Raw genomic sequence first — 15573 nt, 5'->3', positions numbered from 1 at the left:
TCGTGCCACCAATCATGCATACCGAGGCATGATGGCCGAGGAGTCGAAATGCACAACTCAATATAGGATGAATGCACATGAAACTACAGCTAAAACCTAACTCCATCATGGATGATCCGGAGTGTCGGTGACTAGGGAATTGAGACGCATTCCGTCGCTCGGAGTACGAAATGCACCTCGTTTCCCGTGCCCGGGCTAACTCCTATTCCGAACATGATGCAATATGCATGATATGCATGAAATGCGACTAAGATACAATCCTAACATACACCATGCTATGAAAGTGAGATGCCTCGAAGTGCGTGCACACGGGCACGCAAACTGAGGAAATGACAGAGTGCAATCTAAGATACAACCTAGTATGCACAATGCTATGAAAATGAGATGCCTCGAAGTGCGTGCACACGGGCACGCAAACCGAGGAAATGACAGAGTGCAATCTAAGATACAACCTAGTATGCACAATGCTATGAAAATGAGATGCCTCGAAGTGCGTGCACACGGGCACGCAAACCGAGGCAATGGCATACACAATGCGAATGACATGAAAATGTGATATGGGCTTATACCAACATGAGTGAGCCTCAGCCACACTCACACAGGATGCCGGCGGATGAAAATGAAGTGCCTCGAAATGCGTGCACACGGGCACGCAAATCGAGGCGATGGCGGAATGCGATGCAATGACATGGGAAATGATATACAAGCATGCTAATGGGGTTTAAGCACTGAAATGTGGGGAAAACAGCCCCAAAATGAGGCGAAATCACACCCGATGCATAGAATCTCTCCCGAAATGTAAAATTAGGCACCCGAAATGGCCTATAGCTATACCAAACATGCATAATTGGCACATGGAATGAAAAGACAGAAGCAAGGCAGCCCCAAAATAAGCATTTTACTAGTACAAAACAAGGCCAAACAGCAAGCAAAGATAGGGAAAAATTAGCATGCGAAAATGGCCCTAAACATGGGATTAAGAAGCAACTCATAGCTTCTGTCCTCAAACAGGTTAGGACCCTTCAACAAAATTGAAGAGGGACCAAAAATAAGCACTTTCACAGAACTGTAAAAACCTCAAAAACAAACATAGATAAGGCTAAATTTTTATGCAAGAAAACGGACCAAAAGGTGGCCAAAGAGGCAAGTGGTATATGCACAGCCCAAATTGAAAAATTCTATTCTACAACATTGAAGAGGGACCAAAAATAAGCATGTTTACAGAACTGTAAAAACCCAGAAACAGTATACAAACATGCTAGAAATGCAATGCAAAATAAGGCTCAAAAGAGGCTATAACATGAGGTATGCAAAATATTCCACAAACGGCCAAATACCCTTAATGAGACATGTAGAATGGGCCAAAATAAGACTATTTTCAGAACTGTAAAATGGCCAAAAACCAAAGCATGATAGGCTAACAAAACATGCAAAAATGGGGGCCGAAAGTGAGATATAACATGAAGTGGCATATGGAGGTCCCAAACCATGAAAGACCATAAACAAAACATGAATAATGGACCAAAATGAGACTATTTTCAGAACTGTAAAATGGCCAAAAACCAAAGCATGATAGGCTTCCATAGCATGCAAAAATGGGACCAAAAGGGGAGTATAAAGGCAAGTATAACATGAAGGTCCCAAATGGTGTTGAGCCCTTCTTAAATGTTGAAGAGGGGCTCAAAATAAGCCTATTTACAGTTTATGTCATGCTCCAAAACAGATTACACACGAGCTAAAAAAATCATGCAAGGAAACGGTATTTACGAAGGGTATTGAAGCAAGTGGCATATGGAGGGCTCAAACAGGGTTGAGCCCTTAATGAGACATGAAAATGAGCTCAAAAAAAGGGTACTTTCAGTTTTGGTCGGAGCTCAAATGTATAAGAAGGAGAGGCTAAGAAATATTGCAAAGAAAAGCTCAAAAAAGAGAAAATGGCAACTCACCTTTGGAGACAAGTCTTTTGTTGCTTCTTGGACCAATTTGCAGCTCCTTTAGCCTTTGAGAAGCCCTCCTTGTTGCTGGAAATGATGTGGTGATGGTAGAGCTTGGGGGTGATGAAGAAAATAAGGTGTAGGACTTAAGGTTTTTTAGGAAAATGAGAAGGATGGAGGGAGATATGGATCTTGAGGCTTGAAGAACAAATTTTCTCACCCCCAAATGTGATGCCACCAGCTGGTTATATGGACAAAAAGAGGGTGTAAAGGTGGGGCAAAAAGGAGGTAAGCTTTCCCCTACAAAATATCCCCCGGATTGGGATATTTTCTGGGGGAAACAGCTGCACAGCTGTAAAGTGCAAGTTGAGAGGAAGCAGGCCGGCCCTTTACTTTTGCTGCAGGTGGCCGGCCAGCCACCCCCCCTAGCCGGCCAGCTAGGGGTCAAAAGGGTCAAGTATAATTAGTGGCCGGCCACCATATATTGGTGGCCTCCCAGGTCTCCTCTTCACAACCCCGTGGTTCGAATTTGGAAATTCTAAAACAGGAGAGAGAACAAGCCATTTTGAGGAGGGGTTCAAAAGGGTCAAAAGGAATTAATGGCCGGCCATATGATATTAGGATCCTCCCATGTGTGTACAACACAAATATGTGGTTCAAAGTTCAAGAAAATGGCCCCAAGGTGTTCAACATTAGCCCGGAAGGAGGGGTTCAAAAGGGTCAAATTGAATTAATGGCCGGCCACCACTTTTTAGGATCCTCCCAAGTGTGTACATCACAAATATGTGGTTTGGGTTTGAAGAAAATGGCTCCAAGGTGTTCAACATTGGCCCGGAAGTGCGAAAAAAGGGCGTCGGAGGGCGCCGGAGGAGTAAAAAATTGGTTGTTGAAACAATTACTGGCCTCCCACCCTTCCATGACCTTCCTAGTGATGAAACAGAGGTACCTGCCAAAAATGAACAAAAACTGATGCAAAACGAATGTTCGGGGGCCAAAACACGCAGTTCGGGGTCCCGGAAACTGCCCGTTAAACACCGAAAGCGGCGTTCGGCCACGAAGTGGGTTTCTCAGACCCCAGTGTCCCTCAAAAGGGAGAAAATAAGATGTATGCCAAAAATCCAAGCAAATGGAGATGGTTAAGCGGTCCCGAACCGAGGCACACGGCCAACGGTCCCGAAAAAAACCGGAAACCGGACTCCGAAATGGGCAAAATGGCCTGCGGCCACAAAATGTAGCCCACGGCCACTGAGAGATGGTCTACTGGACCTCTCCCTTCCCTCAGGAAAAGAAATCGAGAAAAACCGAGTCTGGTTCGCAAACCGAGACAAGGCACAGAAGAGGGTTCGGAAGTCCGGAGGCAGGGCTCGCAGCCGCGACTCTGAGACTTCTGAACAAGCACAACATGCAATATCACCAAGTGCTCAACTGGTGACGTCTGAGTCTCAAGGTCGGTCAAAAATGGGGTGTCTATAGCATGTTAACATCAATTACCGTTCACACACCACAACTTCTGATTGTCACGTTCTTCAACCCGTTGCATGTATGAACCACGCAAAACATCATACAGTCTCAGCCGGTGTGGTTTGCAAACCCCGTCTATTGGAACACCAAATTTCGAAATGGGTGTAATTGAATGGGTTGGTTGAAAATGTATAGGGGAAAACGGGTCACTATGGGCCCCACTATGTGACTTCACACCTCAAAAATGGGCCAAATCACACTCACACGTCATGTTCACACACACGCACATCTACTTTGCCCATACTTTGAAACATTAAAACAATATTAGTACGTTTTTTTCCGTAACGTGAAACACAGGCACCCTTACTCCCATAATTACATCAACAATTTTTTATAATAGTTTGACAATGGCAAATTAGTAAACAACCAGTCAAAAGAATTACACTGTTAACAAGAAAACATTTGGGACTATATGGATCACAAGACCGAAATATGAAATTTATTGATCAATTCTCCAAAAAATAATTGTTATGATATTTATTTATGGTGAAAAAAATAATTGCAGTTATGATTTTTTTTTTTATCTTATTTTATTCTTTGTAAATTTATTAAATACCACAAAATGTTGATATTTCTTCATCCTCTATGCTTATAGATTAAGATTGGTTAGGTGATTAAGATCTGACCTGGGCTTTTGATATTTCTTGATGATCTTTGTGGGTAGGTAATACTGAGCTCCAAAGCTATTGTAAATTCGGTTGTGGTAGAAAATACTGAGTTTTGATACTGACCTGGGTCCATTACCTGGAGTCATGGCGACAATGCTGCATTCTGAGTCCAGGCGCTTGTATTCTTGGTGGTGGGACAGTCACAATAGCCCAAAGAATTCAAAACGGCTTCAGGAAAATCTTAAAGGTGTTTGTTTTGTCACTTAATTTTTGTTGGTTTCTTGTTTTTAAGGATTGGTGTCTTTTGCTTGCAATTAATATTTTCGTGTTTGTCTTTTTCCTTTCTTTATGTTGTTTATTATTTTAAAGAATCATGAAATTATAGGATAGTAGAAAGCAGAGGCAGAACTCTATATTATCAAGTGAGGGAACTTACTCCTAGGGCTTTGGTCCGGCACTTACTGATATATGTGGGATGGGAGGATTGCATGTACTTGGGGGATTAGTTGGGGAGAAGCTCCAGACACCCTTGTGAGCCAAAAAAAAAAAGGGGGATGGACTTGCCAAAAAAAAAAAAAAAAATAGAAAAAGAAAGCCCAAGTATGGAATTTCTTGATGGTTATTATTTGGATTTCCATTGCCTCCATTAGATATGAAACCATTTTGTTGTGTTAAATAATAATTTAGTACATAAACAACGGCTTAACACTTTTTGACATTGGCTTTGGGTTGAACTTCATACAGCAATGGAGAGGGAGTTAGTTCAGAAACATATGTTGAAGTTAAGACTTTCGGAGGATTTTAGAAAATGATGCAATTTGATGCTATAGTTTTTTCAATCCAAATGTTGTTTATGATTTTTGGTTAATATAATATTCATAATTTGTACAATTAAAATATATAACTTTAAGTAAACTAAAATTGTTTATAAAATTGTTGTTCATATTAAATGAGAAAGGTAAATTGGGATAAAATTCACCATTATGGAGAATTGAACTTTTGGGCAACATTTTATAAAAACTAGGACTTAGTTGTCCAAAATAAAATTTGATAGGACTCGATGGTAATCTTAAGAGCAAAATAGGACTTATTGATAATTTTTCCAAGAAAAAATTTGATTTGTGGGGTTGCATTTATTGAATCAAAATAGCTCTAGCAAGTAAGGATACCATTGTGCCAACTACTCAACTTTGAGTAGAGTTGATTAAACTCAATTAGCATATAAGTAATATAAGATGTAGGTTTGCAATTGAATCTCGTGATCTTAAGTGTGAGTGAACTTTGTTAGGGTTCCTTGACCTAGAAGTTAATACCTAAGTTGCATACTTGCAAGTGATATTTCTCTTCTAGAACCACGATTATGTGGTTCAAACCAAGAATCGAGTTTTAGAACCATGTTTTTGCGGAGTAACTCAGAATACAGTTTAACCCAAGGCATTGGCATTACTGTTGTGTTTTCAAATTTTAACCTTTTTCCCATGCAAATATGATTCTTGATGGTGCTTCCTTCCTTAATTTTTAGTTTCCATTTATTCCCAGATTGGGATGTATTTCATTTTCAAGCTGAGAAAGAGCTGACAATGCTAGTGTCAAGTTGAAGTCTTATTCGTTGTTTTTTCTATTTTTCTAGTTTTCTGGTATGGCTTCCATGCTATAGCTTCCCACCTAAGGTTCTGCAGCCTATATGAAATTCTTAATTTTCTTTTGATAAATTATTCTGGTTTTGGTCCATGACAGTTAGCGGTTGTTTGGTTTATGGGTTATCATTAACATGTCCTCGAATGTTATCTTTTCCTACTTTCTATACTATTATTGCTACCTTGTTACAAAGTTGAAATCAGCATGAATGACACTCTTCTTCCAAGAGGTCTAGTAAGTTGCTTCTTGTATTTCATATCATTTCCTACTAGTTTGTATGTTTTTTCATATGATGCTTTGCATTCATTAATGAGAGCACGTAGATCACCTCAGTGCGTTCTAAGAAAATTGATCTAATGGTCATTTGATCCATCTGTCTTTTGTTTTTAACAGTCATAATTGGTGCCAATGCGTCCCATGTTTTAATAATAATAAATTCATTTCAGCCTGTTTGAAATCGTATTTTAAGTGTCCCAAATATTGGATGGCCAGTTTTAAAGCCTTTTTTTAGGCCACAATATTAACTCTTCCACATGTGGTTTTCCGAACAGATATGGATGCCAAAGTCACAGCAATGATCATGCTCATTGAAGAAGATGCAGATTCCTTTGCAAGAAGGGCAGAAATGTACTACAAAAAACGGCCCGAGCTCATGAAACTGGTTGAGGAGTTCTACCGAGCGTACCGTGCCTTGGCGGAAAGGTATGATCACACAACGGGGCAGCTCTGCCAGGCCGATCGAACCATGGTAGAATGTGAACCTCACAGACCTGAAATGCCACATCGGTATGAGCATTGCTTGGAGAAAATATCTAAGCTGGAGAGTGAACTCTCTTGTGCTCAAGAGGAAATCAGATGCCTTAACAGTGTGGTTCTGATCGAGACTACAAAGAATTAGAGATATCAGGCATTAATGGAGCAAGTGGAGTCAGTAGGTTTGAACCCAAAATGTATTGCATCATCCGTGAGAGATTTGCAGGATGAGAACACAAAGCTGAGACAGATTTGCAAGGAGGACAGAGATGATAAAGAAGCTCTTTTCAAGAAATTGGAGAACATGGAACAACTTTTAGATAAGAATGTTGTTTTGGAGAGTTCGCTGTCAGATTTGAGCAGTGAGTTGAAAGGGTCACAAGCAAATGTCAAGGCATTGCAAGAGTCTTGCCAATCTCTACATGGTGAAAAATCTGCCCTTGTTTCTGAGAAAGCAGCCCTTCTGTCTCAGTCACAAATTATTACTGAGAATATGCAGAAGATCCTGGAGAAAAACACCATTCTTGAGAATTCCCTCTTTGGTGCAAATGTTGAACTTGAAGGTCTGAGGGAAAAATCAAAGAGCTTAGAAGAACTCTGCAAGTCGCTGAATAATGACCAGTCTAATCTTATTGCTGAAAGAGGTACTTTGGTTGTTCAGTTGGACAACGTTGAGCGGAGACTAGAAACCCTGGAAATGAGATTTGCAGTATTGGAACAAAAATACGCTGGCATGGAGAAGGAGAAAGAATCCACGCTATCTCAAGTGGAAGAACTAAAGGTGTCTCTAGGTGTAGAAAAACAAGAGCGGGCAACTTTTGCATTGCCAAGTGGGGCACGATTGGCTTGTCTGGAAAACCATATCCAACTCTTGCAAGAAGAAACTAGGTGGAGGAAGAAAGAATTCGAAGAACTTGATAAAGCTATGAATGCCCAGTTCGAGATCTTTGTTTCACAGAAGTTTATACAAGGCATGGAACAAAAGAATTACACTCTATTGATGGAGTGTCAGAAACATGTCGAGGCATTCAAATTGACAGAGAAACTGGTTTCGGAGTTAGAGAGTGAAAATCCTGAGCAGCAGGTGGAAGCAGAACTCTTGTTAGATGAAATTGAAAAGCTAAGGATGGGTATATATCATCAAGTGTTCAAGGCTCTTGAAATTGGTCTAGATAATGAACTGGACGATGAGATTGCAAATGAGCAAATATTTGTGCATCATGTTAAAGAGAATATTGAGGATATGAAATGTTCTCTCTCGAATTACGAGGACGATAAGCAGCAGCTGTTGGTTGAGAACTCTGTTCTTCTTACTCTGGTTGGGCAACTAAGATTAGAAGGTGTGGAATTTGGGTCAGAGAAGAAAATCTTAGAGCAGGAGTTCAAAGCCATGACTGAGCAGCTTGTGATGGTGCAAAATGAGAAGCACAGACTTCTAGAGATAAACTGACAGTTGAAATCAGAAGTGAAAATGGGAGATCAACATGCAAACACGGTTAAGGCTGAAATGGAGTGGCTACGTATGCAGCAAGGAGATTTGCAGAGGGCTTACCTTAAATTACAGGGCGAATATTCTCAAGTGCTTGCAGAAAACAGGTCTTTGTTGAAAACTCTCTCAGAGCTAAAGGAAGAGAAATGCATGGCAGAAGAGGAAAACAATTTTATTCTCTTGGAAACATTGGCTCTTGATAACCTGTCGGTGATTTTCAAGAACTTTGGAACTGAAAAATCTGTGGAACTAAAATTACTCTGTGAAGATATGCACAATCTTCATGGGGTCAATAGTGACCTTGAAAAGGAGGTTGGTGTATTGGGAGGGGAGTTAGAAATGAAAGAAACGGAAAATTTACTTCTCAAAGATTCAATGAAGAAGTTGGAGGAGGAGCTGCTTGAGGTCAGAGATTTCAATAATCAATTGTGGCATGAAATCTCAACGGGAAGGAATTTCTTGTGTCAGAAGGAAATCAAGCTTTTGGAAGCAGAGGAGAAGCTTAAAGCTACGGAGGATCTGAATTCAGAATTGTGCGGAACTGTGGAAGGACTGAAGAAGCAACATGAGGAATCAATACTCATGAAGGAAAATTTAGAAAAGCACATTTTTGAACTATCTGAAGAAAATGCAAGCCAGAACAAAGAAATCGAATGCCTTCGTGAAGTTAATGGAAACTTAGATTCTGAACTGGGTATATTATGGGAAGATGTTGAAGTACACAGAATTAGAGAAGAGAACTTGAGTTCGAAGCTGCAAGAGATAGGCAACGATTTTGAAATGTGGGAGGCTGAGGTTGCAACACTCCAGTTCGATCTTCAAATCTCCAACATCCGTGAAGTTTTGTTTGAAAATAAGTTTAAAGAGCTTACTGGAGTATGTGAAACTCTTGAAAACGAAAATGCTTCTAAGACAGTTGAGATAGAACAGATGAAAGAAATGTTGAATTCACCCCATGTGAAGGGGAAATTGTCTTGTGAACACACCTTGGTTGGTCAACAAGGAAGTAGGCTACCAACCATGTCAAAGAAGGAGGCTGCCGAAGTCAAGCATGGAGGCTACCCAATGGCACTCCCACCTACTCCAAGGTGTATAAAATGGAATGGTGATGGTGAGTTGTAGACAGGGCAAATGGCAAAACACATTGCTGAGAGGAAGGCACAAAACAGAGAGAGCTAGTGAGAGCTATTTTCTGTTTGTCAGAGAGTGTGAGTGAGTGTGTTATATAGAGAGACAGTGAGTTGAGAGTGTGTAATCTCCTCCATTTGTTGATATATAACAACATCGCTCCCGTGGACGTAGGCCGGTTTGCCGAACCACGTTAAAACTCTTGTGTTTTGCTTGTGAGTGTCCCCTGGTGTGTCCACGATTCGCAACAATTGGTATCAGAGCCCGGGTGGAGAAAAATCGAGTTTTTTCCGAAAGTGTCCAGATTTCGAAGTGGTCGAAATCCACTTTTGAGCATACCAGGAGGAAGGCCAGGAGGAGAGGAGTCCAAAACTTCAAACCACAGGCCAATCGGAGGTGTAACGCGCCGCCACGCGCCACCTGAATATCGCGAGTGAAGACCACTCGCACACACGCGCCCCACGCGCCGACGAAGGAAGAAGACGAGTGGGGGCGCGCGTGAAGATGACGTCAGGCTGACGTCATCCTGAGCCGAGCCGAGCTGTCGAGCCGTTGACCGCGCCGCTGACCAGGCCGAGCCGTGCCGGAGCCGCGCCGCCAGCCAAGCCGCGCCGCTGAGCCGCCGTTGACCGCGCTCCTGCGCTGTTGACCGAGCCGTTGACCTGCCAATCCGGAGGAATTATCTGGTGCTTCTCAGGCGCACCAGATTCAGCAAATCTGAACCGTTGAAACTGTTTTGGCTAGATCTAGGCCATTCGGAGTCCGTTTTTGGCGATCCAATAGTGAGTTCCAACTATTTGGAGTATTCCGGACACATCCGTACGGTTAGTTTTTGAATCGGAGGCATTCAAACTCTTTTGGCTAGATCTAGGCCATTCGGAGTCCGTTTTTTGGCGACCCAATAGTGCGTTCCAACTATTTGAAATATTCCGGACCCATCCGTACGGTCAGATTCTTACATCGAAATTTCTTTAAAAAGGGAAGAAATTTACAATGGCAGGAAAAGGCGCAAGTTTCATGATTGAGCCTTTTAATGGTAGTAATGACTTTACCCTGTGGCAGCAAAGGGTGAAAAACATTTTAACACGAGAAGGTCTGGTGAAAGCTCTTCTCAAAAAGTCCAACAAACCGGAAGACATAAAGGATGACAAGTGGGAGGAGTTGAGGGAATTGGCAAACAGTACAATTCAGTTGTATCTCGGGAACAACACACTCCGGGAAGTCATCAGTGAAGTAGATCCGGCGGAGCTATGGGCAAAGTTAGAGATGAGGTACAAGTCAAAATCTTTGACAAACCGGTTATCTCTAAAGAGGCAGCTATATACACTTAGAATGCCAGAAGGTGCGAACCTCACAGAACATCTAGACGAGTTCAATAGGATCACAATGGAATTGGACACCATTGGAGACAAGACCCAGGAGGAAGATAGGGCTATGATCTTGCTGGTCTCTCTACCTGCATCATATGAGCATCTCAGGACAACTCTATTATATGGGAAGGATGCTCTTGGACTGGATGAGGTGATTGCTACGCTCATTTCTCATGAGTCGATGAAGAAACAGGAAGGTAGCAGTAGCAAACACCCAGAAGGAAATGCCATGGTTGCCTCAGAAAATGAGCAAGGCAGAGGTAGGTCCAATGATAGACGGGGTAGATCCAAATCAAGAGGACGTTCGCAATCAAGGTCAGGCTTCAGGAGAAAGTGTTATTACTGTGATCAGGAGGATCACCTCATAAAAGACTGTGCAAAGCTCAAGGAGGACAAAGCACAAAAGGAACAGGCGAGCTCATCAAATGTCGCTGCTGCAGTAAATGCTAAGGATGAGTATGCATTTACAGTTTCGTCGAGTATGACGAAACCTGACTGGATCTTAGATTCCGGAAGCACATATCATATATGCATGGATAAGAAACTTTTTTCTACCTACCAAGCCAAGGATGGAGGTATTGTTCGAGTGGCTAACAACACTGTGAGTAAGATTGTTGGCATGGGAACAGTACGGCTGAGAATGGAAGATGGAAAAATTTTCACGTTGGATGGAGTCCGACACGTGCCAAGACTGAAGAAGAATCTAATTTCCTTAAGTATGCTAGACATGAAAGGTTATAGCTTCACATCTAGCAAAGGAAATCTCAAAGTCATCCATGGAGATACGGTGATGCTACATGGACGACTGGAGGGGAATCTGTACAGGCTTGTGGAGAAGGTTGTGACAGACGGAGCTACTGTCACTTACCGGGCAAGACGTACAAGACATGCACAGAAGAGACATAGGGCCCAGCAGACATGGCAACCAAAGTGTACAAGAACGCATGGAGGCAGTTCGGAGGTGCACAAGACGGAGCCATTGCGGCCAATTCTAAAGACAGCTCAGAGCAAAGAGACCAAGACAGCAAAGCATGTCCCAGGAAAGAAAGTTTCTTTTGCTCCTGAATTAGAGACATATTGGGATCTCTCCAAGACTGGATGGAAGGGAGAGATGCCATCTCAAAGAGTTGCAAAGTAAAGCTTTGCATGGCACCCCAGTGAGGGGGTGCCGGGCACTCCAGGCAAGGGGGTGCAAGCATCTCAGTGAAGAGATGCAGACTTTGTTGAATTTGGGCGTGACAAGATTAGCAGCAGTGTGTGCAGTGGATCACCTCACATGGGTTGAGGGGGTGATTTGTTGAATTCACCCCATGTGAAGGGGAAATTGTCTTGTGAACACACCTTGGTTGGTCAACAAGGAAGTAGGCTACCAACCATGTCAAAGAAGGAGGCTGCCGAAGTCAAGCATGGAGGCTACCCAATGGCACTCCCACCTACTCCAAGGTGTATAAAATGGAATGGTGATGGTGAGTTGTAGACAGGGCAAATGGCAAAACACATTGCTGAGAGGAAGGCACAAAACAGAGAGAGCTAGTGAGAGCTATTTTCTGTTTGTCAGAGAGTGTGAGTGAGTGTGTTATATAGAGAGACAGTGAGTTGAGAGTGTGTAATCTCCTCCATTTGTTGATATATAACAACATCGCTCCCGTGGACGTAGGCCGGTTTGCCGAACCACGTTAAAACTCTTGTGTTTTGCTTGTGAGTGTCCCCTGGTGTGTCCACGATTCGCAACAAGAAAGAGTTAGCTTCATGGAGACTGAAATTGGAGGCCTTAAGGCTCAGTTATTTGCATATGCTCCTGCCATAGATTCTCTGAGAGATAACATAGCATCACTTGAGCACAATGTCCTCTCTCCGCCAGAGCTTAACGTTGCTGACAATCAAGAACAAAAGGTATGTTCTTTAGTATAACTTTGACCAGAGAAAGTATTTTTTTTTATCCTGAATCAACTTGGCAGAAATTCTCTTAATGTCATCCACACATTTGATGTTTTTTGAATGCAACTAACATAACATGTATAAATTTTACTTTTAGGAATTGGACTTACTTTACCATGTCGATAATAAAGCAAAGTTGCATTAGATGGCAATTGGAACCCATGTGAAATTAGATCTTTTATTTTGTTTTTTATCATTATAGTCTAGCGTTTGTGTTCATAGCATTTGCAATATTTACTTTGAATAGTTGGTATCCTTCGAAGGGTTTCACTCGACGATCACAAATTTTTCTTAATTTTTTGATTTTTTTTCTTTTGGTATCACAAAGTAATGTTGTAAAGAAAATTTTGTTCAAAACTCTTATTGCTCATGATTTCAAAAGTGACTTTTTATGGTCCTTCATTTCAAATAAAAACACACATCATTGTGCCTTATGATTTTGAAAATACCACTGCCATATGATTCTGTTTTAGTTTTTTTTTTGTATAAAAATTCTGTTCGTGTACCATTTTTCCTTTTCTAATACATTTTGGTGATTGATACCATTTAATTGTTGACTTTTGTACTGTTAAATACATGGGAGACTAACATCACACCACTGCATTTTACTTTCCCTCTTAATACCCTGTTAACATTTAATATTTATTGTAGAGAGATTTGAGAATTTCTTCTTGTTCTTGAACTTTCTTTTTAACTCAAAATTTATTAGAACTTGAGCAAGCTGTGCACGTCTTGCAAATTGTTACACCAAGTTCTGTCCATCTGTGCTAGTTGAATGCTCTATTTAATACAGAAAATCTTTAACTAAAACTTGATCCTTCTCTTTCCTGCACATATTCCAGGATGTGGAATTGGTTCATTATCATGAGAAAAGATGTCAAGAACCGATGGCAAATCATAACTCTGCGATACTGAACATAATTTCAGCATTGCAGAATTTACAGACTAGGATGAAAGCAGTTGAAAAGGTTGTAACAGAAGAGAAGAAAAAGCTGGTGATGCAGATAAGCTTAAACACCAACATCAAGCTAGACGCTGCTTTGAAAGAGTTCGAAGAGTTGAAATCCAACTACCATGTCAGTCTAAAAAAAGACAAACAAATGGCAGAGATGGAGCTTCGAGATGAGCTCGTTGACAGACTCAAGTTGCAGAAAACAAAACCGGAAATTTCTGAAGTGAGGAATGGGATTCTGATGAAAGATATTCCACTTCATCACGTTTCAAACGGTTCATTGTATGGAATAAGCAGGAGAAGGAATCATGGGGCTGATGATCAGATGCTTGAGTTATGGGAAGCTGCAGAGGACGGCTGTGGTCTTGATCGAACACTCAAAGAGTCACACAAGCAAGCAAACAAACCAACAGAGGATGATACTCCGTGCCAGGAGTTTGAGCATGCAGAGCACAAGAATGAAAATCACTCTTTGGACTTACAAGTTGAGAAGGAGTTGGGTGTTGATAGATTAGAGGTACCCACGTGTGTTCCTGAGCCGCATCAGGATCAGAACAAGAAAAAGATCTTGGAGAGACTCGATTCAGATGCTCCGATGCTGAAGAACCTTATGATAACAGTAGAAAACCTGAGAAGGAAATTAGAGATGAACAAGAAGAGAAAAAAGGCGAAGAGCATTGATTTTGAGACAGTGAACGAACAGCTACAAGAAGTTGAGGAAACTATCGTGCAGCTCGTGGAGGTTAACGGTCAACTGTCACAAAATATCGAGCAGAGCCCATTGCATTTGGATGGAAATGCTTCACCAGAGTTGGAAGAGGCTGGGGATGCCCAAAGAAAGAGAGTCTTAGAACAGGCACGAAAAGGGTCTGAAAAGATCGGACGGTTGCAATTGGAGGTTCAAAAAATCCATTACGTCTTGCTAAAACTGTTGGATGAAAAGAAAAACAATGAGAAAAGCCAATTTTCCAGGAGCAAAACAACCACTATCCTGAGAGACTTCATTCACAGTGGGAGAAGTAGCCCACAACGGAAAAAGGCTGGTCTTTTCGGGTGTTTCAGACTTCCAACCAATGGAGACGGTAACAGTATCAGCTCGTTTAATTAAATTAGCTCTGAATAATCAGTAATCAGTCCTTGAAACGTTCCTTTTACTATTTTAAAAGTGATCATTTCTTGAATTTCTTGGTAGAAACTGTTCCATCTTTAGTTCAGAGGATCTGTATGAATTAGATCTAATCTAATTTAAATAATCTGCTCCTTATGAGCCTCTTTTTACAACATTTGTGGTGCACTATAAATTATTGTAAGAGTTTGATGCTGTACAAACAAATTTATCTTTGTCCACCATGTCCAAAGATAGATATACTGCAATCACTATCACCAATTAGGGTTTTGTGTGCTAGTTTTTGAGGGGATGAAGCTCCATAGGAGGCGGTGTCTTTTTCCATTTTTTTTGTTCTTTTCTCCCTACTAGATTGTGACAGATGGTATGCAGGCTGGCAATGTCTAAACATGTATATCTAAACATGTATATCCACCGTCGAGTTTTTATCTTTGCACAACTATAGGTATTATTTTATGTGAAATCATGGTGATAATCTCTGGTTCCTATTGCTGAGGGTCCTATGAATCCATCTCTCTCATGCCATTGCTGAAGCTAAAGCTTGTTTGGTAGTAATCTTAGATTGCATGTTTAGAACATCCTCAATGTCATTTTATTCATTCTTTCAATGTCTAATTTCATTTTATTTTATTTTTTTGCATAACTACCACTGTCTTGCTCCGTATGTTTCCATGCAAAATCATTTTGACAGAAAAAAGGTTCACATTTTTTTCCAAAGACCTTTTCTTGCTTTTGATTGCATCTTAAATACTGATAGTTGTATTCGTAGTAGTGGTACAGAGGCAGTGGTGGAATGTGGCAGTTATGGGGTGGTAGTAGTGGAATAGAGGTAGAGGTAGTGATAGCGATGGTGACGAAGGTTGTTGGGAGGTAGTGATGGTGGATGGATAGAAGTGTGATGATATTAATAAGATTTTAGGTTGGAAAACTTTGTAAAAGGAAAACATTTTTTGTCACGTAAGTATTTTTTTGATTGATCATAAAAAATATTTTTTTATTAATTTTTGTTTTAGTTATACCAAAAGTAAAAAATGCAAAATGTAGGAAAATGAAAAAAAAAATAAAATAAAATTCTTGGTGAAACAAAAATCAGCAAATCATTTCACCATAATCAGC

General features: G+C 41.0%; 1 protein-coding gene across 1 annotated transcript; it reads left to right on the top strand.

The window, feature by feature from the left end:
- Positions 1 to 12274: 12274 nt before the first annotated feature.
- LOC114276599 (protein NETWORKED 1A-like) lies at positions 12275 to 15064 on the top strand. Its single transcript, XM_082901052.1, has one exon. The coding sequence runs from the start codon at positions 13267 to 13269 to the stop codon at positions 14437 to 14439; it is 1173 nt and encodes a 390-aa protein (XP_082757178.1). The 5' UTR covers positions 12275 to 13266; the 3' UTR covers positions 14440 to 15064.
- The last annotated feature ends 509 nt before the right edge of the window (positions 15065 to 15573 follow it).

This window comes from Camellia sinensis, chromosome 13, assembly GCF_055761805.1.
Source record: "Camellia sinensis isolate YWXY chromosome 13, ASM5576180v1, whole genome shotgun sequence".
NCBI classification, from domain to species: Eukaryota; Viridiplantae; Streptophyta; class Magnoliopsida; order Ericales; family Theaceae; genus Camellia; species Camellia sinensis.
The sequence above is the reverse complement of the archived record's forward strand: the minus strand, read 5'-3'. Positions and strand labels throughout refer to the sequence as shown.

Excerpts from the sequence above, each read along its gene's own strand:
- LOC114276599 (XM_082901052.1), top strand. The coding sequence starts at position 13,267 with ATGGCAAATCATAACTCTGCGATACTGAACATAATTTCAGCATTGCAG.